Source organism: Crotalus tigris, unplaced genomic scaffold, assembly GCF_016545835.1.
Source record: "Crotalus tigris isolate CLP2741 ecotype Arizona unplaced genomic scaffold, ASM1654583v1 scf7180000024437.13266115, whole genome shotgun sequence".
Lineage (NCBI taxonomy): Eukaryota > Metazoa > Chordata > Lepidosauria > Squamata > Viperidae > Crotalus > Crotalus tigris.
The window spans coordinates 10974871-11000809 of NW_024100606.1; the positions used below are offsets into that span (position 1 = coordinate 10974871).

General features: G+C 36.9%; 1 protein-coding gene across 4 annotated transcripts in view; it reads left to right on the top strand.

Moving 5' to 3' along the window:
• Window positions 1-25939, top strand: part of LOC120302794 (tRNA (cytosine(38)-C(5))-methyltransferase-like) — a 231552-nt gene that overhangs the window by 77007 nt on the left and 128606 nt on the right. For all 4 annotated transcript variants that reach the window (XR_005555217.1, XM_039331729.1, XM_039331730.1 and 1 more), the window contains exons 24-29: window positions 3271-3457; window positions 4771-4931; window positions 6117-6298; window positions 7588-7744; window positions 8734-8921; window positions 18769-18928. Coding sequence is in view for 3 of the 4 variants with exons in the window: in XM_039331729.1 (XP_039187663.1) it covers window positions 3271-3457; window positions 4771-4931; window positions 6117-6298; window positions 7588-7744; window positions 8734-8921; window positions 18769-18928 (1035 nt within the window). In the remaining variant the exon portion in view is untranslated. The remainder of the gene's footprint in view (window positions 1-3270; window positions 3458-4770; window positions 4932-6116; window positions 6299-7587; window positions 7745-8733; window positions 8922-18768; window positions 18929-25939) is intronic.

Consider the following 25939-nt stretch of genomic DNA (forward strand, 5'->3'; position numbering starts at 1 on the left):
GGACAGTGCTGTTAAACCTCCCCTTAGTCTTGTTTCCGCCCTAAAGATAGCCAATTCTTTTAACCTTTTTTCATAAAAGTCTGAGTCCAAGCCTTTCACCATTTTGGCTGTTTTTCTCTCTCCTTTCTAAATCTTCAGCAACCTTCTTGTACTGAACTTAATATTCCAGGTGCAGTCTGACTGCTATAGGGTAATACAGAATTATCAGCCAATTTTGTGATCTCAACACTTTATCTTGGTTAATGCTGTCCAATGTTGGACTGATTCTTTTTGCAGTTATAGCATAATCAGTAAATATCTCATGCTCAATCTATGGTTTACCAGGTCACCCCAATCCTGCACACACAAACTACAGCCATTTTAACTAAGTTTGGTAAACCAAGTACCTAGCCTTTAATAGATAGGAAATCATAAATTCAGTTTGGGACATATGCTTACAATCTTAAAATAGGTGGTGAAGGGAAAGTTTTGTACTTTAGAGCAGCAGTCCCCAATCTGAGAATAATGTCCATTTAGATTGTACCTAAATCATAAACAGCTGAAAGCAGATCAGTCTTGTCCAGGGACGAAACATAAACTCAGGATAGAAGATTTTACTTCAGGCTTTTTGAATGAATATACAATATTTGAAAGTGAATGCCATACTCTCTACAAAATCTTCCCTGTTGTTTGCACTCCTCTTCCCCGAAATTATGAGATTTATGTTGCCTTGTGTCAACAATGGCAAGATTTCAAGTGCCAATACTTCCATTGCCTTCAGAAAAAGAATATGTGCTACTATTGATGCAAGAAAATTTGGAGGAAGTTACATACAAATAATACAAACTGCTAATTCTCCAGGGAGCTATTCCTATTCCTTGACTATGGGAGATCAGATTTTAAAAAATCATCATGATGCAAGAATCTTCACTTGGCATTTAGAATAATGAATGTTTCACTTTTGGAGAACAGATGAAAAGAAATATGCCTGCCTCATTTTTCATAGCTTTGTTGTGCAAGCATATATCAGCAAGAGGCAACCAAATAATGTTTAATCTTCTGTTGTCTGTTTTTACAGTTTATCATCTAATAGTTTAATTGTCCTTTCCACTGCAGAGCTAATCTGATTATTTGGATGGGCTGCTAGATCTTGCTCTTTTTGTATATTTGAACAAACTTTGTGCATATATTATAATCATTCTCTTTTTTTCAAAATGTAATTCATGTGTTGAAAATTAACACAATAGAATTTTTTTTATGTTTTTATTAACATACCAAAACTTCTATAAGGCTTCCCCCCCCCCCAGCAAGAAGTGCAAAATAAAACTTTGTTTTTAATTCACATTAGGAGCATTCAATCCAATAGCTGAATTCTGCATTACCAAAAGTTTTTCCTTGCTTCAGTGAGAAGCAAGGGAAACAGAGGAGTTACTGTAATGGCTTTGGATTGAATTGCAAGGAAGAAAACTAGCCAAGCAGGATGTTCATATTTAATCTTTTTAGTCATTTATATTTAATCTCTTGTAGCCATTGTGCAATACTGACCAAAATGCACGTCCCAGCCCACTTTCCATTGCTTCTTAGATTTCTTAATCCCTTCTTGAGTTCTGTGGAAGTTTCAAATATTTTGACCAGAAGTTAGCTGATTCCTTTTGGGAAAGTAGAACAGGCAGCTAAATTCTATGTTTCCATAACTATATGCACATGTTACTATGAAAGGATTATATTATAAGAGAATAGGATATTTCCAAATAAAACATTTATAACATTTTCAAGGTACCTTCATACAAAGTCCTTCATACTGATGAGTGAATATAACATTTTTTCTGCAAAAAAATTAAAATAACATCTTTTCCCATAACTATGTGATTATCCTTCACAGCTGAGCACAATTCTGAGAACAGCTGTAGCTGCTTTAAAGAATGACAGTAAGATGATAATTCCTTTTTGGATGTATTAAGAACCTCCTTTTCAAAATAATATCTGAAGTATTGTATTATCCCAAAATGAATCTTCCTTTTATAAGTCTTTTTATTCTCTCTTCCTGAGTCTTCTTTTTCTTGAGGTAGGAAAAAAGTGAAGTCTTTTGATCAATAGTCCTCAGAGCAATCTATTTGGACGCATCCTGAATTTTTACAAATAACATTAAAATAGAACTGTTTGCCTTGCGGAACCCAATTGGAAGTATTTTTTTATGCAAAATGCAATAGCTTTTTAAAATAGCAGAGTTAGAAATTAAACACTAGCAAGAAGATTTTAATTTTGTATTGGAATTTGGTGGGACAAGCAACTCTCACATGATCACTTGTTTTTTAAAAAAATGTGCTAAAAGAATGCCTTGAATTGTCAGGGAAGCCGTATGATCAAGAAGACTCTTCCACTTGGCTGTGATATAAATTTTTACCAGGTTTGTCAGCTTCCAAGTTTTGGTATGACCTTTCAGACAAAGAAGAAAATAAATTCTAGAAAAAATCTGATTGAAGTTAGAAACCTAGTTTCTTTTGGTCTCCTTACTTCAGATTTGTTTAATTAAAAAGAAAAACAGCCTTTCTATTAATAATATGGTACTATTAAACTGAAATGATGCTTCCCAAGAATCTGAGAAAGGCAGATGTTGTTTAATTATATCAAAGATATTGTCACAGGACACTTGTTCAAGTAGTGCTCCAAATGTTTAGGATTGTAGCTAAGGCACCTATTACTATTGGTACTATCTATGTTTTGTTTTGCCACAGCCGTTCTATTTTGTACATCTTTATATTTTACATTTTTCTTTAGTTATTTTTCTCTGATATTACAGTGTCCACTATCTACTATCAAATTGTCTATCTTATCAACAATTGTTGTCTGGAGTGTTATGTGACAGTTGCCTATCTGTTTGAATTCTAAAGTCCTCTAGCATTTATGTTCTTCATTTTCTATTTCTTTGTCTATTTTGTGATCCCACCAGGCAAGTGGTATTTCTTGTATATAGTTCCATGCACTATTGTTGCTACTTTGTTTATGTCATGAATTGTAATCAGTCTGTATGATCTTTTTGCAGCAGCTAACTAGGTTTCTTCAGCTTCTTCCCAAGAACCTAGCATGTCATAATGTATTGATATAGTATATGGATCCAAGCAATGTGGCTTTTTGTAATTGACAGATGGAAGTTTTGATATTGTATCAAGTATGGACCACTAGAGCCAGTTTATGCAATCTTTCATCTTCAATTTTCAGATCTTAATACTTAGTGATATTTGTGGTTATTATTATTTTATCACTGTATTTTCTTTTCTGTTTCTTTTCCAGTATGTTCATATGAATATATGACAGCTTCTGGTGTGCTAACATCACCAAATTATCCAAACAACTATCCAGATAAAATGGTATGCATATACAAGATCCATGTGTCAAACAACAAACAAATTGCTTTGCATTTCACCAATTTCTCTTTGGAGAATGGAGCCATGTGTCTTCAAGATTATCTTGAAATTAGGCAAGTTGATTTCCATTTGACCATATTTATACCTCTGAACAGTTAACCACTTCACTTCATGGAACTGTAAGCCAGGAGCAAATGTACAGTGCTATAATTGTATTTGAAATTGTTTTATGCTCTGACTTTTTTTACCCTATATCCTATTGAAACCTGGAACTATCTTCTGGTTGTCTAGAACAGGTATGTAAAAGAATTTAACTAACGAAAGGATTAGGAACATTCTTCCTCAAAGGAATGCATAAGATCAAAATACAACAAATTTGTGAAGCTCAACTGATTTCTTCAAAACAAACCCACAGAAGAGCTAGGAATTCCATTTAATTTTTTTTAATAGAGAAAGGTCCTCCCCAGCTGTATTTAATCTTTTAAAAATCCAGTGTGTTTACAATAGTATTAGGCTGTTTGCATAGCAGTCTTCCTTTCCTCAACTGTCTGTTTAATGCCATCACACTTCATGTTACATTGTCTAACTGCCCTTGCTAAGAGCTTTATATAAATTATATTGTACAACAGACTTCCTATTCCCATTCCTAACAATCAGCCAATATTCTCTATTCCAGCCAACATTCTCTCTTCTTTCTACATTGATAATCAACTATTTTTACTGACAGAAATTTTGGTAATAGGGAACTCAAATTTCTGAGAGAATGAGTGAGTGTTGCCTTTGAGTCAATTTGATTCATTAAACATCATCTTTCCAGTCTTGATGTCAGCAGAAATTCCACAGAAGCTTGCCATAAGTAATATATCTTGTTTTAACCTTGATCAAATAAACCAACTTTATATTTCTTTCTTTTACTTTTAAACATTCTTAAATTTGTTAAGTATTGCGTAAGCAACTCCTTTATTTGTCTTTCCTCAGTCAGCACATAGGGCTGCATCTGGGTAATAGAATGAATATTCCTTTGGATATATTCAGATTCCCTTTTCAATCCAGTGTGTCTAATCTGGCGCCTTTGTGTGTCTAATCACACTTGGCCAAATAAAACTTTCTATTCTAAATAGTTGGCTGGAGTTTATAGAAATGGTATTCCATAAAATTAGAGGTTAAAGAAGACTGTTGTTCTATTAAATAATCTTAGCTATATTTAGTGAGAAATCGATCCTTTTGTTTTAGTAGAATATGTTTTTAGGGAAATATTTCTAATACTACAGTATAAATTGTTTTAACTTTTTTCTGATTTTATTTAATTGTCAATGAGTTTTTAAATTTAAAAGTGTTGATGCTTTGTAGGTGTAGTTTTATTGGAGATTCAAGTCTAATTATTTTTCCCTTTATTTTTTCTATATCTATTTATTTTTGATTGAAGAGATGGAGGGTATGAAACATCTCCTTTGCTTGGGAAGTATTGTGGCTCCTTGTTGCCTCTTGTTACCATTTCCCATAGTAATAATCTGTGGATAAAGTTTGTGAGTGATATATATTTAACAAGCACTGGCTTCTCAGCTTATTGGGATGGAACATCAACAGGTACAATCAAAATATCAAATGTATCAAGTTATTTCTCTAGCAATTAGCAAGAAGAGAGTATAATGGATTTCTTTCATTTTCCTTGATTTCTTTCACTTTTTTATCATTACCAACACCATTCACTTTAACTTTTAAACCTGGCCTATTGAGATCTATGGGAAATCTCTTTTCCTGATGTGAAAAGGAAACAAGGTATTTTCAGAAGTAAACTCACAATAATGGAATACTATTTTAAGAGGATTTCAGCAGTGTATTATCCTATACAGGTTAAAAATTGTGACAAAAATTAAGGCAGAAGAAAATATTCCATTCTTGGACTGCATTTTTAAATTTCTCTCTTTGCATAATGCCATTGTCACCATTTGAAAAATATAATTGCTGTACATTTAGATTCTACATATCTTCAAAAGGTTGCTTTGTTGGAGTTTCAGATAAAGTTGCTCAAGACAATTCTATGATGTATATCATTGCCCCATTTCTAATTAGCCAAATGGAATTGTTGAGATGCTTGGCTCAGGAAGAGTAGCATATATATATATATATATATATATATATATATATATATATATATATATATATATATATATATATATATATGTACAAAAACTCTAGTTTATCAAGCAGGATACCATCAAAACAGCCTAACCATGTCTCAAGGCTCTTTGAAGACCAAATGATTTTCCTTCATGAGACAAAGCGTTTTGATGAAATAGGCTATGGTATCTGGATTCTTCTATTATATGCTATATGCTTGATAGTGTATGGCTTTAGGACCACATCAATCATATTTACCAGTTGGACGGTATATAAATGAACAGATAATAATTTATGCCATATTTTTTATTATGGGAATGAATGAAAGAACTACATCATTGACAGGCAGATATCTAGAAGTATAGACATATTTACATCCTTACATTTCTCTCTATAAATATCTATATGGATATTAAGAAAAATTATGTATTTTGACCTTTAGTTGGAATTTCATTTCTCCAATTTCAGAAATGGATGGTAAGAAGTTATCAACATACTGAAAGTTATAAGAAGTATGGCCTTAATCCAAAAAGTAATTATTACTAATTCCATTCAAAACTTCGCTAAAAGTAAATAGAGATTACATAATGCTAGGGAAATAAATAGAGTTGGCCAATTGTCATTGAATTGGAATTTTTTACTTATTTTCAGGTTGTGGTGGAATCCTTACAACTTCTTCTGGAATATTCATGTCTCCCAACTACCCTATGCCCTATTATAAAAATGCAGAATGTTATTGGCTGCTGAAGTCAAGTCATGGAAGTGTGTTTGAACTCTATTTTGATCAGTTCCATCTAGAGGCTCATTCATCCTGTTACTTTGATTATCTTGCTGTAAGTTTTATTTTCTCTGAGGAAGGATGCCAATAGCTGATAATAATAGCTGAAACATTGACTAAGGATATGAGATATTAAAAAAGGATAGCACTTGGATAATATTTATCTAAAAATCAATTTATGCAACATAAATTTTCCACTGTGGAAGTAATCTCAGATCTATATATCCAGATAAAAAGAATATTACCCACATCTGCCCTGGAGAGGTCCAGAAGGAATTAGGGTCTAACTGGCCTGCATTTACAGCCATTTGTAGTGCCCTGCAGTCATGTGACAATTTATGATGTTTTTCCAGTTTCAGGCAAAAGCTACCCAGTAGCAGACAATGTATTTGCTTAATGAAGGTCATAAAATCAGGCATGGTCACATGGTGACCCAATGTACAACCATCATAAATTCTGATCGAAATTCTGAGCTCAGCTATGATCATAAGTCTGAGACTACATATATAGCACTTCAGTTTCATCTCAATCCTGCTAGAAAAATGCAAAAATTAAATTCCTTTCAATTATTTCCAAGCTATTAGATTTATGAATTGCTAAATTCTTGGGAAGATGGGATTGTAAAAGTGCCTATAACATTGTCAGCTTGAACTTTTGAACTGTTTTGTTGCTCTCAGTGATGGGGCTGTTAATAATGTAAAATGTAGGATAGGAAAAAGGCTGTCTCTTGGCATGGGGAGAATCTGCTCTCTTATCAAACCTGTCTTTTCAATCTTAACTTTTTTCCTAGAATGAAGTCAAGATTTTCTTTGGAGCAAGGAAGTGGTACATAGCGTATATGATCTATCATGTGAGCTGTGGTAGTGCAATAGTTAGAATGCAGTATTGCAGGCTAAATTGTTCACACTGCCAGGAGTTTGATTCCTTTGATCCAAACGGCTCATCCAGCCCATTCATGATTAGGCAACATTCAAGAGTACTAATTGCTGGCTGATAACAGCCTAAATCAGTGGTTCTCAACGTTTGTGTGACGGCGACCCCCGTCACACAAACGTTATGCGCATGCGCGGCGGCGCGCGCATGGGGCACCACCCCATGCACGGTGCGCATGTGCGGCGGCGCCCCCTGAGGGGAGAAAATGGCGGATCGCCGCCTTTGGCGACCCCCGAAAAATGGTCGATCGACCCCAAATGGGGTCGCGATCCATAGGTTGAGAACCGCTGGCCTAAATCATATTTCCAAGAAAACTGCATGGACATAATCAGAAACAGACTTCAGCCCAAAGAAAACTTTGTTTGCTACATATTAATAATTTTTAAAAATTATATATCTCAATAACTGCAGGTGTATGATGGCAACAGTAGCAACAGTAACATGTTAGGCAAGTTTTGTGGTAATCAGATCCCGCCCACATTACGTTCTACTAGCAATAATATGTACATAAAACTAAGGACAGATGGGTCTTTAAACAGTAGAGGTTTCCTGGCTCATTTTAAGCAAGGTAAGTTGAAATATTTTAATTAAGTCCTACTAGCTCAAATATATTTGCAGTATTTTTGAATGAACATATAGAACCTTTTTAAGTGTGGATTTACAGTTAGGATAATAGAAAAGGGAACTGTAATCTTGAATCGAAAAGATAAAGGAGACCTGGCTGATCTAATTATTGTCTCATCTTTCTATTAGAAATTCAGGACAATCTAGATTTTTTAATTGCGCTGTTATCATTGTAACAATGTGTGTTCATGTATGTGTATGTGTGTTTGCACATGTGTTCAAATTATTGACAATTTGGCGGAAGTAGTTTGCCACTGCTTTTTTCCCAGATTTAGAGAATCAGTGGCCCAAAGTCCCCTAGGCTTATGTGCCTAAGGCAGGACTAGAATTTAATAGTGCCTTTAACTGCTACTGCAAACTCTCCCTTATTGTGTTAAAATGGTTGCAACACAGGAGATCCAATGATTTACTAATTATACTGTGCTTGAAAAAAAAATCTCTAAATTATCCAGAATTATTCAGTCTCCTAGTTACCACCTTATGTGTATTTATTCTTTTATTTTCAATCACACATTATTTCAGTATATTTATTCAAATCATAAAGTCCCTTACTATTTATCAGAAAACCTTTCATCTGCAAACAAGCCAAAGCTGTAACATCATTTCAGATAGTTACATTCACAAACTTGTTTTTCCAAAATGACATTTATTTAAAGCATGGAAAATGAAAAAGAATTTGTTGGAAATGATCAGTAGGTGGGATTTTTATCTAAAAATGTTTCTGATTCTTTTTTGAACGTCATTCTTACATTAAAGTTTATTTGCCTTCTCAAGATTTATTTTGGATTTTAGAATTCTGTAAATACTATACTTTAAAATTAAAATCTGTATCCCTTTTTGTAAGGTCATCATATAAACACCAGAATACTTATTGAACTTACTGATATCAATAGATTCTTTACATTCTTACATTTTAATTTTTTTTCTTCCAAGTTTGCCAGGGAATAATAATTGCCAATCATTCCCAAGGCATTTTGGAGACTTTGGGTTATCCTAACAACTACCCTCCAGGTGTATATTGCAATTGGACCATCCAAACTACAACTGGTAACACCCTGAACTACAGTTTTCAAGCATTTAGCATAAAAGGGGGTGACAGATGTGAACGTGATCATTTAAAGGTATGAAACGCAAATGTTATCCTATATTTTGAAATATAGTATTAAATATATCACTCCTAATAGAGGGAATGTCTGTAGCACTCCTTTCTGTTCCTTCCAAGCCTGAAAACATTGCTGTTTCATTATCTGTTCTAATCAGATAATTTCTAGTTTCCCAGTTTATAGGTGTTTGAAGTATCACAAAGAATGTGACACTCTCAGTCACACAGTGGCAAGTCAGTGGCAAGCACGGAGCTATTTCTTTGCAATTCTTTTTAAGGCCTAAGTTGTGGATAACTGTTGAAACAACAGTATTCTTATTAAATGTTAACCCAGACCAGAACTTTCAGCAATAAATCTTCCTTGGTCCTTAAAATTCCAAAGTCCATATCTGCTTGTATATCTTTCATTCACTATTAATAATTTATTTCTAGTTAAGTCCCTCAAAGATTAGGAACAATCAGACTAGTATACCATTTAATATTAAAATTTACTGCTTTTCATAATACTTAAAAATACTTGAATCACTGAGATATTATAGTCCTCTAAGTTTATTGTAAATATTTTCACAGCTTTTTCGTAAACCAAAACTTTTTACAGTTTAATGGATATGATATGAAACATGCTCCCCTTTTATTTGGTTTAGGGAATTTTTAGAGGTATTTTAGAGGTGCTTCTTTTTACTTAAATATCCTGATAAAAGTCAAGTGTTTAGCATTTTTTTTGCCAAATTTTGATGGTTAAATGCTTCCAGATATTACAAAAATGGCATTGTGAGTAGCCTATAGTTTATATAAGTACTAACTGCCCACCACTCACTCTTGTAAAAAAATAAGCTGTTAATCTCTATCTCTATTGTGACTTGTTATAATATAGGCAAAGACAAAGTTGCCTGAAATTAATTTTATCATTATTCTTTTACAAATATTATTTTGAAAGATGTTTTCAAAAGCATTTTAAAAACAAGAGGTTTGATAATAAAATTTGGCTAGTAAAAGGGTAATTGCAGATTAAATCTGTATTGGCTCCCTACAAACTGAAACATCCTTCAGAAGGTCTGCTTTTTCAAGGCTTCCCAATAATGTGCTTTCATTGAACATATAGCACCCCCTCCTTGTTACACAGCATCAGCTTCTGCATCTGATCCTTAAATAGTTAAGCATCAGGCCATCTGAAGCAGAAGTAAAACCACAATAGTAATCTACAGGATGCAAGAAGAAATACTCTCTAATTATAATAAGCCTCAAATGACTAACAGACTGTTTTTCCATGGTGCCACCAAAGAGATGGGGGAGGGGTCTCAGACAACTAAATCCCAAAATGAATGACTAATAACTTATTTTTAGTTGTATACGTGTTTCTCAGCTCACACACCCCATCATTTCAAAGCAATGTGCCTTTTACCTCTATTGCAAGAAAACAATTACAGTCCTGCAACTATAATTTGTATTGCTCTGTCATAGAAGGGCCAAATCTGGTCCCACTCTCAGATGTATAAATCCCAACTGGTGGCCAGTAATAATGGGAACTATTGCTACATATCTAGAATGCTGCAAGTTGTTTATTCCCAGCTTGCCACAACTCTGTTTTTTCGATGTACACATTTGACTCATGGAGTGAGTTGTCATCAAAGGAGAAACAACAATGTTAACCATGTTTAATGATTAGGAATTGGGGGGAAAGTTTTAATCTGCTTCTCCAAGTAACCCCAATGCAAGGAGAGATAAGGAGAAGTAAAGGAACATTTAATAGATAACTCACATGCTTTTGAATGATTTTGTATCTATATGGATGGATGGATTGATGGATGGATATGATCTATACTCATCTTTTCATTTTCTATCCATATCCATCCATCTTTTTATGTTGATGTATTCCCATTGTGTTCTTTATTTTATTGTTCTATTATTTTACTTCTATTTACATTTCTTCCTTTTTATTGCTCTAAGCCCCCAAAAATAGCCCCATGGAGAAATAGACAACAAATAAATTTAATAATAATAATAATAATAGTAAAGTTGGGAGGGACCTTGGAGGTCATCTAGTCCAACCCCCTGCTCAGGCAGGAAACCCTATACCATTTCGGACGAATGGTTGTTCAGTCTCCTCTTAAAAACTTCCAGTGTTGGAGCATTTACCGCTTCTGGAGGCAGGTTGTTCCACTGGTTAATTGTTCTAACTGTCAGGAAGTTTCTCCTTAGTTCTAGGTTGCTTCTCTAGTTTCCACCCATTGCTTCTTGTCCTGCCTTCAGGCACTTTGGAAAATAGCTTGACTCCCTCTTCTTTGTGGCAGCCCCTGAGATATTGGAACACTGCTAGCATGTCCCCCCTCGTCCTTCTCTTCATTAAACTTTGTTGTTGTTAATTGCGAAGTCGTGTCCGACCCATCGCGACCCCATGGACAACATTCCTCCAGGTCTTCCTGTCCTCTACCATCTTCTGGAGTCCATTTAAGTTCACACCTACTGCTTCAGTGACTCCATCTAGCCATCTTATTCTCTGTCGTCCCCTTCTTCTATTGCCCTCAATCTTTCCCAGCATTAGGCCCTTCTCCAGTGAGTCTTTCCTTCTCATTAGGTGGCCAAAGTATTTGAGTTTCAATTTCAGGATCTGGCCTTCTAAAGAGCAGTCGGGGTTGATCTCTTCTAGGACTGACCGGTTTGAACGCCTTGCAGTCCAAGGGATTCGCAGGAGTCTTCTCCAGCACCATAGTTCAAAGCCTCAATTCTTTGGCGCTCAGCCTTTCTTATGGTCCAACTTTCACAGCCATACATTGCAACTGGGAAAACCATGGCCTGGACTATACGCACTTTTGTTGGCAGAGAGATGTCTCTGCTTTTAGTATGCTGTCTAGATTTGCCATAGCTTTCCTCCCCAGGAGCAAGCGTCTTTTAATTTCTTGGCTGCAGTCCCCATCTGAGGTGATCTTGGAGCCCAGAACAATAAAATCTGTCACTACCTCCATTTCTTCCCCATCTATTTGCCAGGAATTGAGAGGGCCGGATGCCATGATTTTGGTTTTCTTAATGTTGAGTTTCAAGACAACTTTTGCACTCTCCTTCTTTACCCGCATCAAGAGGCTCTTTAGTTCCTCTTCACTTTCTGCCATTAGAGTGGTATCATCTGCATATCTTAGGTTGTTGATATTTCTCCCGGCAATCTTAATTCCAACTTTTGATACATCTATCCCTGCCTTTCTTATGATGTGCTCTGCATATAAGTTAAATAGGCAGGGTGACAGTATACAGCCTTGCCGGACTCCTTTCCCAATTTTGAACCAATCAGTGATTCCGTGTCCAGTTCTCACTGTTGCTTCTTGATCCACATATAGGTTTCTCAAGAGACAAATAAGATGGTCTGGTACTCCCATCTCTTTAAGAACTTGCCACAATTTGTTGTGATCCACACAATCAAAGGCTTTAGCATAGTCAATGAAGCAGAAGTAGATGTTTTTCTGGAACTCCCTAACTTTCTCCATGATCCAGCATATGTTGGCAATTTGATCTCTAGTTCCTCTGCCTCTTCGAAATCCTGCCTGTACTTCTGGTAGTTCTCGATCCACATACTGCTGGAGTCTAGCTTGTAGGATTTTAAGCATAACTTTACTAGCATGTGAAATGATTGCAATGGTGCGATAGTTTGAACATTCTTTGGCATTGCCTTTCTTTGGAATTGGAATGTAAACTGACCTTTTCCAATCCTATGGCCACTGTTGAGTTTTCTCAAATTTGCTGGCAAATTGAGTGTAGCACTTTTACTGCATCGTCTTTTAAGATTTTGAATAGCTCAGCTGGAATACTGTCACCTCCACTAGCTTTGTTGTTGCTCAGATTTTCTAAGGCCCATTTCACTTCACATTCTAAGATGTCTGGTTCGAGGTCAGTGACCATCTCATTGTGGTTATCTGGGACGTTAAGCTCATTCTTGTATAGTTCTTCTGTGTAGTTTTGCCATCTCTTCTTAATCTCTTCTGCCTCTGTTAGGTCCCTGCCATTTTGGTCCTTTATCATGCCCATCTTTGCATGAAACTTTCTCTTCATATCTCCAATTTTCTTGAAGAGATCTCTGGTCCTCCCTAGTCTGTTGTTTTCTTCTATTTCTTTGCACTGTTCATTTAAGAAGGTATTCTTATCTCTTCTAGCTATTCTCTGGAATTCTGTATTCAATTGGGTGTATCTTTCTCTTTCTCCTTTGCCTTTCGCTTCCCTTCTTTCCTCCGCTATTTGCAAAGCTTCCTGAGACAGCCATTTTGCTTTCTTGCATTTCTTTTTCTTTGGGATGGTTTTAGTTGCTACTTCTTGTACAATGTTGCGAACTTCCATCCATAGTTCTTCAGGCACTCTGTCTATCAGATTAATTCCTTAAATCTATTTGTCACCTCTACTGTATATTCATCAGGAATATGATTTAGTTCATACCTGAGTGGCCTAGTGCTTTTCCCTACTTTTTTCAATTTAAGCCTAAATTTTGCAACGAGAAGCTCATGATCTGAGCCACAGTCAGCTCCTGGTCTTGTTTTTACTGACTGTATATAGCTTCTCCATCTTTGGCTGCAGAGCACATAGTCAATCTGATTTCTATGTTGACCGTCTGGTGATGTCCACGTGTAGAGCCGTCTCTTGGGTTGTTGGAAAAGAGTGTTTGTTATGACCATCATATTCTCTTGACAAAATTCTATCAGCCTGTGCCCTGCTTCATTTTGTACTCCAAGGTCAAACTTGCCTGTTATTCCGGTTATCTTTTGGCTTCCTACCTTAGCATTCCAATCCCCATGATGATAAGGACATCATTTTTTGGTGTTAATTCTATAAGGTGCTGTAGGGCTTCATAGAACTGGTCAATTTCATCCTCTTCAGCACCAGTGGTTGGGGCATAGATTTGGACTACTGTGATATTGAATGGTTTGCCTTGGATTTGAACTGTGATCATTCTGTCATTTTGGGGATTGTATCCCAGTATTGCTTTTCCTATTCTTTTATTGACTATGAAGGCTACTCCATTTCTTCTGAGGGATTCTTGCCCACAGTATATACCTGATGGTCATCTGAGTTAAATTCACCCATCCCTGTCCATTTTAGTTCGCTGATTCCTAAGATGTCGATGTTCAGTCTTGTCATCTCTTTTTTGACTAAGTCTAGCTTGCCTTGATTCATGGATCTTACATTCCAAGTTCCTATGGAGAAAAAATCTTTACAGCATTGGACTTTCCTTTCACCACCAGATATATCCACAGCTGAGCGTTCTTTCGGCTTTGGCCCAGTCATTTCATTCTTTCTGGCGCTACTAGTACTAGCCCTCTCCTCTTCCCCAGTAGCATATTGGACACCTTCCGACCTGAGGGGCTCATCATCCAGCGTCATATCTTTTTGCCTTTTAGTACTGTCCATGGGGTTTTCATGGCAAAGATACTGGAGTGGGTTGCCATTTCCTTCTCCAGTGGATCACATTTTGTCATTAAACTAGACATACCCAATTCCAGCAACTGTTCTTTATATGCTTTAGCCTCCAGTCCCTTAATCATCTTTGTTGCTCTTTTCTGTACTCTTTCTAGAGTCTCAACATCTTTTTTACATCGCAGTGACCAAAACTGGATGCAGTATTCCAAGTGTGGCCTTACCAAAGCATTGTAAAGTGATATTAACACTTCACATCATCTTGATTCTATCCCTCTGTTAATGCAGCCTAGCACTGTGTTGGCCTTTTTTGGCAGCTGCAGCACACTGCTGGCTCATATTTAGGTGATTGTCCACTAGGACTCCGAGATCCCTCTCACAGTTACTACTATTGAGCAAGGTACCCCCTATATTATACCTGTGCATTTCGTTTTTCTTGCCTAAATGTAGAACCTTGCTTTTTTCACCATTGAATTTCATTTTGTTAGATAGTGCCCAGTGTTCAAGTCTGTCCAGATCCCTTCTGTATCTTAAGCCTGTCTTCTGGAGTGTTGGCTATTCCTGCCAGCTTGGTGTCGTCTGCAAATTTGATGAGTTCCCTATCTATCCCCTCGTCCAAATCGTTGATGAAGATGTTGAAGAGCACTGAGCCTAGAACAGAGCCCTGGGGAACCCCACTACACAGTTCCCTCCATGTAGATGCAGTTCCATTGAGGACCACTCGCTGAGTACAGCTGGTCAGCCAGCTACGGATCCATCTGGTGGTGATGCTGTCTACTCCAATTTTTCTATCTTGTCAAGTAGTAGGTTGTGATCTACTTTATCAAATGCCTTACTGGAGTCCAAGTAAATTATGTCCACAGCATTCCTCTGATCCACTAATTTTGTCACTTGATCAAAGAATGCAATAAGATTTGTCTGGTATGATCTATTTTTGACAAACCCATGTTGGCTTTTAGTAATGACTTTGTTTGCCTCTAGGTGTTCGCTGATTCGTTGTTTGATTATCTTTTCCAGGATCTTCCCAGGTATTGAGGTCAGGCTGATAGGTCTGTAATTTCCTGGTTCCATTTTTTTCCTTTTTTGAAGATGGGAACTATATCAGCTCTTTTCCAGTCCTCTGGTAGTTCCCCTGTGCTTCAGGATCTTTTAAAAATATAGTTCAGTGGTTCTGAGATCACATCTGTCAGTTCCTTGAGAACCTTGGGGTGTAATCCATCTGGTCCTGGTGATTTGAACTCGTCTAGGCTGGACAGGTGCTCACTTACCATTTTCTTGCCTATCTTAACTTGTGTTTCTATTCTGTTTTTTTATGGCACTATTTTTTATAGGTTGGTCTGTTTTTTCCCTTTGTGTAAAGACAGAAGTGAAAAACGAATTAAATAGTTCTGCTTTCTCCCTGTTGCTTGTCACCTTCTTGCCACTTTCACCCACTAATGGACCAATCATTTCCTTCACTTTTTTCTTGTGTTTTACATGTTGAAAGAAACTTTTTTTGTTATTTTTGACTTTGGTCGCAAGCCCTAGTTCATTTTGAGCCTTGGCTTTCTTCATCTTTGCAGGCTCGGGCTATTTGCTGATATTCTGACTTAATTATGTGCCCCTCTTTCCACTTTCTATACTTGTCCTTTTTATCTTTCAATTTATCAGAGAGTTCTTTATGTAGCCATGCTGGTTTCTTTTGAGAGCTGTTGTTTTTCCTCTTTGTTGGTATTGTACTAGACTGGGCTTTTATTATCTCATTTTTCAAAATTTCCCAAGCTACTTGAGTTGTTTTCCCCTTGAGGATTCTCATCCATGGAATCCTTCCCAAGCCCTCTCTAGGTTTATTGAAATTAGCTCTCTTGAAGTCCAAGATTCTAGTTTGACTGTATTCTATTGCTTGTGCTTCCATAATGTTGAATTCCAATATTGCATGATCACTTTCTCCCAGGGTTCCTATGGCTTCAACACCTTCTATCATTTCATCTCTGTTAGTGAGAATTAGATTCAAAATGGCTAATCCCCTAGTTCCCTTCTCTACTTTTTGGGAGACAAAGTTGTCTGCTAGGTTTGCCAGGAGCCTGTTTGATCTTCCACTTGGTGCAGAGTTTGTCTCCCAGTTGATGTCAGGGTAGTTAAATTCCCGCATTTCTATTGTGATGTGTTCCTACATACCTTAGTTAGCTGACTAGCAAAAACTTATCTATTTTCTCTGTCTGTAGTATACACCTATGGCAATGTCATCCCCCCCCCTTTATATTGACCCAAATGCATTCAAGATAGTTTTTATCATTGTTGTACTCTAATTTAACAGATAAATAAATCAATCAATAAATCCAGATCTACATCCAATACAATAGGAAGTTTGAAAAGGCTTTTGGGCTGGAAGAGTTGCCACCATTTTTGGGAATAGGGCTCTTAGGCTTTTAATGAGAAGTATAACATTGTGGAATTTTGGTGTTCTTTGAGTTTGGTTGATTTGTTAAAGACATTACCCAATAGATAACACCATCAGTGAGAGTGAGTGTGGGGCTGCATATGTCTGTAGTTAATGCACATAAACAGGGAGCAAAGCCCACAAGTAGCAACTGGAAACTATATACACTATTTATATGTTGTACATTAGAATTGCTCTGTACAACATAAAGAATGCATAAAGGTAAAGGTAAAGGTATTTCCCCGTCCAGTAGTTTCTGATTCTAAGGGGTGATGCTCATCTCTGTTTGTTAGTCAAGGGAGCCAGTGTTGTACAAAGACATTTACATGATCATGTGGCTAGCATGACTAGATGCTGATGCATACGGAATGCTGTTACCTTCCTACCGAAGTGGGAATAATGCACACTTAGTGCTTTCAATCCCACAAACTCTTGTTGCAAAATAAGCAAGATTTTTCTGTTTACCTTTTATTTAGAACTAACAGACAGAACCTTTCTTTGCTTCAGCAGCTATTTTCAAATGTATTTATTGGATACGTTTATTTTCGTTTCAAAAATGTCATCCATGAAAATGGGCATTCTTTATTGTTAGTTTTTAGCCTTTTTTCTGGGAGTGGGAGTATAAATCCAACCTATATGTTTTATTTTTGTTTAAAGAACTTCACTGGCAGAACTCTATATTATATTCCATCAAAGCGTTATTGCAGGAAATACCACAGATAAGTCCTATGGTTTGTGGAGTAAATTTGCATTTTTGGCAGTGACTTTTTTCCTTTAAACCAGAAAAAAATTATAAATAATTCATGAAGTCCAGTCATGTTGATGACTGGTTTTGCTTCTTACCACATTTGCTTTAGATTAACAGATTACTCAAATGCAGCATGCCTTAGACTACAGCTCCCTTCAATTCCAGCTAGCATTGTGAGGTAAGGGAAGAATGTTTTGGGTTGTATAATAATGAAAGAAAGAATAAAATCTAACATTTGATGAAACTGTACAATATACATTAGTTGATCATGTGAAAAAAAACATCCAGATTCAGCCCTATAGCTGTACGTTCACCATGGGAAGTTACCATGAGGATGCTGCAACAGTTCTAAGGGTGAAAAATGGCCATAAGTCACTTTTTTCAGTGCCATTATAACTTAGAGAGGTCACTAAATGAAAGGTTGTATAGTCAAGGACTATCTGAATTCAGTTTTACTTTCCATTCCATCACACTACTTTGGGGCTCAGTTTGAGATCAATATTGAGGAAGCATGATTTCATTTGAAAGATAGTCAGGGTTAAATAGCCAATGTGCTGGATTTGTTGTGTGCTAAATATTGTTCCTATTAATTTCCATTAAGATGGACTGCATAATATTATTCTGAGCACACACCTCTCCCCAGAGCATCTGGTGGCTGGAAAATAAGTGATTTCTAGTTCTATATTAGTGGTATCCATAAAATAAAAGGGCTGGATTTACACAGGTACTTTTTCAATAAGGAGAAACAATTTTGACACTTTTTCTTTTGGAGTCCAAGTTTAATGTCTAAATGAGAAGTTAATGCAGAGCAAGAACATTGGTTCAGGGATACAACCAACATTTTCAAGCACTTGGAGAGTTCTCTATATTCTGCTTTTTATTCCAAATGAGTGAGCCAAGGATGTATCTTGGAGTCCACGTTTGCAATAATTGCAAATATATTGGTGAGCTCTTTGGATATTATGCCACTTACTCAAATGGAGGGGGAAATGCATGCGTTCTTCCTACCCATTGTCATATCAACAGATCCATTGCTGGCATCTTCCCTGAAATGGGAATATGAATTCCCTAACAGGGAGCTTCCATTACTACAAAATGTTTCCTTGCTGCAAAAATTTGCTTTATGGCAGTTGAAAGATTAGGAAGCCAGTGATGGAGACGTGAGACATATGATGAAAAGAATGGAAACATCAAGTAGATCCTACTTAGAGAGAGCATATACTTTAATCGTGATCCTTTTTACTGTAGTCAGATATTTTTAAAAAATAATCAGCATCTCACATATAAATCTTTTCTGCTTCCTTTCAGCTTTATGATGGCCCTAATGCTCAATCCAGTTTGATTGGCACATTTTGTGGAATTAATGTTCTTCCATCTGGAGGTACCACAAATTCCAATCTTCATGTGGTGTTTTTTTCTGATCAAATAGATGAGTCTACTGGATTTCAGATGCTATGGAAAGTAAATGGTAAGACATGTTGATATTTTGGGAATTTGGCAGTAATGATTTCTGTCCCAAATCAGCAAGAAACCATCCTCTGAGTTAAGTCTGTAATGTGATTTTTTTATTTTATTTTTGTTTCAGTTTTAAAATTTTTGTTTTATATTTCCGGTAATTGTGATAATTTTATCTAACAATTTATCTAACAATCTAACTAGGGCTTGGCCATAACAATTTTTGGTTAGGAAAAGAAATGTGATATTACCTCATAGACAGCTGTGCATCTCATAATTAGGAATACAATACAACTATAACAGCAATATTACATTTTAAAAATATTTTAAAAGTAGCGTTAATAGTGACAACCAGTGTAGCGTAGCGTAGCGTAGCATAGTATAGCATAGCGTAGTATAGGATTATCATATTATTATAAACTTTCTTACAGATTTATATTAGGGCTGCTAACAATTTTTTTTAAAGTCATGACAAGATAGCCTTGAGCTGAAATGCACTTTTCTCATATGATTACTTCAGCTGCTTATAAAGTGGAAAGTATTTCAGTTGATGTTGGCATTGAGGAACAAAATGTAAAGACTAGTAGTGCAATGTTCTCCCATTGAAGAATTACTATATTGGTATGATGCTATGTTGTTGGGGATGTGGGGAAGGGTTTTGGTGAAGGACATCAGTTGATAAGAAGAGTACCATATTCTTCTGCCAACATTGGAATACACAAGGGATGATCCTGAAGGATCTTTCTACTTGAATTTTTGATAGAGTGGTTCATACCCATAGACCAAGGGTGTCAAACTGCTAGCCCACGGGCTGGATGCGTCATGCCGAAACCATGCCCACCCCAGCTCTGGCAATGGGGGAAAAGTTGCGATATGTCACGACATGTTACGTGACGTCGCGGGTTTGACACCCCTGCCATAGATCATTGGTTCTCAACTTTTTTAATGCTGCAACCCCCAACCGGTCGTAAGTCGAGGACTACCTAACCCAGTGATTCTCAACCTTTCTAATGCCGTGACCCCATAATACAGTTCCCCATGTTGTGGTGACCCCAAGTGGGTGTGGCAACCAATAAGAGGGAGTAGGACAGCTAGGGAAAAGGGAAAAAAATGGCGGACAGCATGGTTTGGTGACCCCCGTGAAATGGTCATTCGACCCCAAATGGGGTCCCAGCCCACAGGTTGAGAACCATTGACCTAACCAGTGGTGCCACTCCCTGCGCCGGCTGAGGCATAGCTGTCAAGCGGCAGAGACGGCGCAGGCCTCCCACCGGCTGGGCCACCAGCTGGCCTAGCCCATGGGAGGTAAGGTATCTGCCAGGGCCCATGTGTGCTAGCAACCCTCCCTGCGCCCGCCGGCCTCCCAACTCCCACCCCTGGCCCTCTTTTACTTACATTTTTAGTAGTTGCTCAGCAGGGAGGGGTGGAAGCTTCCAGATAGCTCGCCTTCGCTGCAGACAACTTGCAGCACCGTTTGCAGAATGGGACTTTTGGTGGGCTCAGCAGGGCAGAGACAGCCTGGACAATTCCTATTGGCTTTTGAAAGCCAATAGAATTAGACTCTATTCAAGAGAGTCTATTCTATTGGCTTTCAAAAGCCAATAGAATAAAAGGGAGTAGCACAGCTAAGGAAAAGGGGGAAAAAATGATGGACTGCGTTGTTTGGCAACCCCCGTGAAATGGTCGTTCGACCCCAAATGGGGTCCCAATCCACAGGTTGAGAACCACTGCCATAGATGAACCGAAGAAGCCTAGCATGTCTTGGTGATGAATATGGCCATCTGCTAAGATATGAGCACATCTGAGTTTTGTCACTGGTAATGAGAGCTGTTGGAAATTAAATACTTTCTTGCAATGTACAAGCTTTGCTCTGATAGGCAGGTCCATGCTTCTTACTGTCAGTTGAGAGCTGTGTCCTTTTTCCATTTTAGTTTCTAGAAAATGTAATTGTTTAACGGTGGATTTGTTTGTTTATTGTTCATTTATTTATTTATTATTATAATTTTACAATTATATCTTTCTTTGAACCTTTTGTTGTTATTTTTATTGCTGTGATCTATCTGATAATCAAAATTCTCTGTGGAAAATCACCCAGCTATCTAAAAATATTAAAATAAACAGAGGATCCAAGAATTTAGATGTTATAAACAATGACAAATATTACAGATCTTAAAATATATTATACTATTATCCCACAATAAACTGGCAATTAATTTCAGACCAGTTTGATTTTACAGATGACTTTAGCTCTTCAAATGCCTAGGAGATATGGAATGCTTCAGCCTGGTATTGAAAAGTGAGGCATGTAGGCATGTCACAAAGTGAGGCCAAAATTGAAAAGATTGTCTCTTTTAAATACGTACCTAACTTTAATTGGAAAATGATTTTTGGTAATAAACAGATTTTAGGCAAAGTATATAGAGCTGGAGAAGTAAATTCCCTTGATATTGACTCCTAATTATTCTAGGAATTTTGTGTGGTTTTTATTTTTACAACAATATGGAAGTTACTCATCACTTCTGGGATGCTTATTTTCAAGCCCTCAAGTCTAGTCTACAGTTCTAAAAAATTCTTGGTGATCCAAGCTGATGAAACAATTTCAAGATCAACTAGGTGCTATTATTTAGGTTCGTATTTAGGATCCAAAGTCTCTGATTCTAAGTTATTCAAGTTTAAAAATCAGCATTTAGATTTCAGAGTAGCTATGGAAATTATCAGTTATTTTTAGGCTACAACCATCCTTCAGAACCTGAGTACCATAAGATATACACACTTTCCTGACCAAACAAGCATTAATGTGGTTTGATTAAGATGACTGTCATTGGTTTACATCTGCCTTATATGTATGTTAGGAAACATTAATGTAACTTTGCCAATTGAGCTATAATCCTTGCAAAGAATGTGAAGCTGATGCAAACAGTAATTGAATTGCTGCAGCTCCCCTCTCTGCCTAATCACTTTGCATTATTAAATTTGTCCCCTGAAGCAGCTGGAATTGCCTCCAGGCCCCTGAGCTGTTGTATGAATTACACAATATCTGAAAGTTAACTCCTTTCTAGGGCAGCCTTACAAAATGCAGCTATTTATCATCTCTTTCTCTTTCTGGCTAGACTGGTGACACATTTCGTATTCAAAGGGTGGGTAAGGGGGAAGGGGGATATTAGGAGATCCTGGCAACATTGGAAAGAGAGGGTTTATGGGAAGCAAGCAGCTTTGCTGAAACTCAGCAGGGAGAAAATGGAAAGGGGATAAAACTGAAGAGCTCTGAGATGATGTCATCCCAGAACAAAGGAAAGCGGGAAGCTGATTTCCTCAGTGGAGATGACATCATCCATCCAACCAGAGAGGAATTTCTAGAGTCTTTTATTAACGTGTAATGTCAGAGAGAGAGAGAGAGAGAGAGAGAGAGAGAGAGAGAGAGAGAGAGAGAGAGAGAGAGAAAGAAAGAGAGAGAGAGAGAGAGAGAGAGAGAGAGAGAGAGAGAGAGAGAGAGAGAGAGAGAGATGCATAAATATATACTTCATAAAGAGCAGGGTTTAAAGTAATTTTTTTAACAATAAAATGTTTAAGAGACTGGTTATCCTGAAGGAAGGTTTAAGCAAGGATTGGAACTGTCTGGAGCATGAGATGAAATTCAGATGCGGTAAAGAATGTCAACCTAGGTCTCCATTTTTGATAGTCTTATTATGGCTCCTTCACTGCTTTTTTTTCATTAGCAATGCTTATAAATTGGTTCTCTCTTAGCTGCAAGTATTCTTGGCTCCTGCCAAGAAGGGGAAAGAATGTGAAGGTGAAAGGAAAGGCGCTTTCAAAATTCACAGGCATTTTGCTCTTCAAATTCCTCTTTGCCTTGCTTGTCAAGTCATTTGTAAAATTCTGGTTGTATTAGTGCCTTGAGAAAAAAATAACATACAGTATTTCTGGCACATGAAAGGTTAACAAATTTATTAATGCCTAAATTTTTGCCGGATTACAGTTCACAAACTACTTTATAAATATTTTCTTTTGTCTGGGTTACAATGATTCTTTCTTTCAAAAAGAGAAACAATTCTTTCTGCTTTTAGCAATGCTGTTTTGGCTAATTTTACATGTTTATATTTTTTGCTTCTGTTTTTTTTTCTTAATCTGTCACATATTTTTTTAGCTGACCCTTTTTCACAGTAGTCCTAAAACTATGTAGGCATTGGCCTTTTAGCTAAACTTTGCTCCTTTATTTAGATTCACTATTTGCTTCTGATTCTTCCTGCTTCTCAACATGTACGGGAATGCTGTTTTGTTGTAGGATTAATGACAGAATCTTATAGACAGTTTCCTTCTGCTCCCTCTTAAATCTAACAAGGTCAAGACATCATTATTTTAAGTGTATTTCTTATACCCCCTCTTTTTCCCAAAACAAAATTGTCTTTAATTTTGCTTCAACTTTTCCTGCACCCCTTCTTCAAGGTTATCTCTTCATTTTTTTTCTCATGGATCCCTCTGCATGAACTTCAACTTACAAAATTTCCCAGCCAGCATCTTAAATCTGCTGAGGTTGTAAAATGCTGCTTTACACTTATAAAAAGCCTGCAAAATCATTTGAACACATTGATTAGGAAATTATCCTGCAGGAAAGGAAGTCTATATGTACAGATAGGATTTGCATACACAACTTTTCTTTGCTGTATATGAAATGATTATGTGACCACTGAACACTGCATGATCACTTGACTATTTCAGGAAGTGCTATTATTTTATAAGTTCTATAAATGTTGTCTTGCACATGAAGTAAATTCAGCGTAAGAGATAGAGATTTCATGAATTTAATAAAGATAAGCACAAATCATTTCTGCTACACAGTACACTTTTTAAAGAAATTCTTTCCTTCTTTCCTCTTTTGTTCCCCTTTTCATGAATTGGTAAAAAAAAATGGTGTAGGATTAATGTACTATAAGCAGGAATAAAAATACAAAATGCAGGGTAGGGGTTTTTTTCCAGATTTTTTGCTTTTCTTTGCCCTTCCCTTATGAAATAAATTGCCATTTAAAGCCTAATAGACAGTATGGGAGGCAGATTAATTTTCAGTTAAAAATGCAACAGTAGGGGAAAGATACAAAAAATACTCTTCAAGTATAATTTTTCCAATTTTACTTGGACCCCTTTGCAATTGCTTTTGGGATAGAAAATGTTACATCGTTTCACACATTTAACTTTCTGCCTGCTTTACACACCATGGGATAAGAGCAGCGGCTCACATTACTTCAGGCATTTAGCTGCTGGAGCTTTTCTTTTCAGTACACTGTTTTGAAGAGATGTGATAGCCAAGTGGGAAGGCATAGATGAGTGATGGTGAATCTTTTGGACTTAGTATGTCAAAAATTGAGAAAATACCTAATTTGACTCTGCTGGCTTGCCTAACACACCCCAAACAAAAGAGACTATTTTCTATCTATCTCTTCCCCATCTAGATCACCCTGAGGTTCTCTAGTTCAATCCTCTGCTCAAGCAGGAGACATATACCATTCCTGACAAATGACTGTCTAATCTCTACTTGAAAACCTCCAGGGATGGAGCATCCATAAGTTCTAAAGGCAGCTCAGTTCTCACTGATAGGAAATTTCTCCTTAATTCCAGGTAGCATCTCTCCTTATTGATCTTCTATCCAATATTTCTTGTTCTTCCCTCAGGTACAGACCCCCTTTTCTCTGTGAGAACCCTTCAAATATTAGAATAGAATAGAATAACAGAGTTGAAAGGGAACTTGTAGGTCATCTAGTCCAACCCCCTGCCCATGCAGGAGACCCTACACCATTTCTGATAGATGGCAGTCCAGTATCTTCTTGAAAGCTTCCGGTGATGAAGCTTCTACAACTTCTGAATGCAATCTGTTCCATTGGTTGATTGTTCTCACTGTCAAAAAGTTTCTCCTTATTTTTAGGTTGAATCTCTCCTTGATCAGTTTCCATCTGTTATTCCTTGTCTGGCCTTCAGGTGCTTTGGAAAATAGGCTGACACTGTGACAGCCCCTCAAATATTCGAACACTGCTATCATGTCTCTCCTGCTCCTTCTCTTCACCAAACTAGCCATGCCCAATTCCCGTAACCATTCTTTATATGTTTTACCCTCCAGTCCCCTAATCATCTTTGTTGCTCTTCTCTGCACTTTTTTTTAAAGTCTCAACATGTTTTTATAGTGTAGTGACCAAAACTGGTTGCAGTATTCTAGGTGTGGTATTAGTACCTCACACAATCTTGATTTAATCCCTCTGTTAATTGCAATTTAGTATTGCATTGCTTTTTCGACAGACTGTTGGCTCATATTTAATTGATTGTCCACTAAGACTCCAAGATCTCTCTCATAGTTACTGCTATTAAGCCTGGTTTCACCCAATCTGTACTTTTGGTTTTCTTGCCTAAGTGTAAGACTTTGCTTTTCTTTATATTGATTTTTATTTTGTTACATAAGACCCAGTGTTCAAATCTATCAAGATCCATCTGGATCTTGAGCCTATCTAGATGTTAACTATTCCTACCAGCTTAGTATCATCTGCAAATTAGAGAAGTTCCCTTCTATTTCTTCATCTAAGTTGTTTATGAAGACATTGAAGAGTACTGGGCCTAAGACGGAACCTTCTGATACCCCACTGCTTACTTCCCTCCATGTACCATTAAGGACTACTCATTGAGTATGGCTTGTCAGCCAGTTACAAATCCATCTGATGGTGATAGATAGCATCACTACTTTTTCTAGTTTACCAAGAAATAGGTTGTGATCTACTAGAAGACAGCTATCACTTCACTCCTAATCCTTGTCACAATTAGATTATGCATATCTAGTCTTCTCAATTGTTCATTATATGGTTTGGCCTCCAGTCCCCTAATCATCTTTGCTGCTCTTGTCTGTACTTTTTCTATGGTTTCAACATTGTTTTATATCGAGCTGGACCAGCATTCTAAGTGTGGCTTCACTAATACAGTATAAAGCAATGATGGTGAACTTTTTAGAGACCCAATGCCCAAACTGCAACCCAAAATCCACTTATTTATC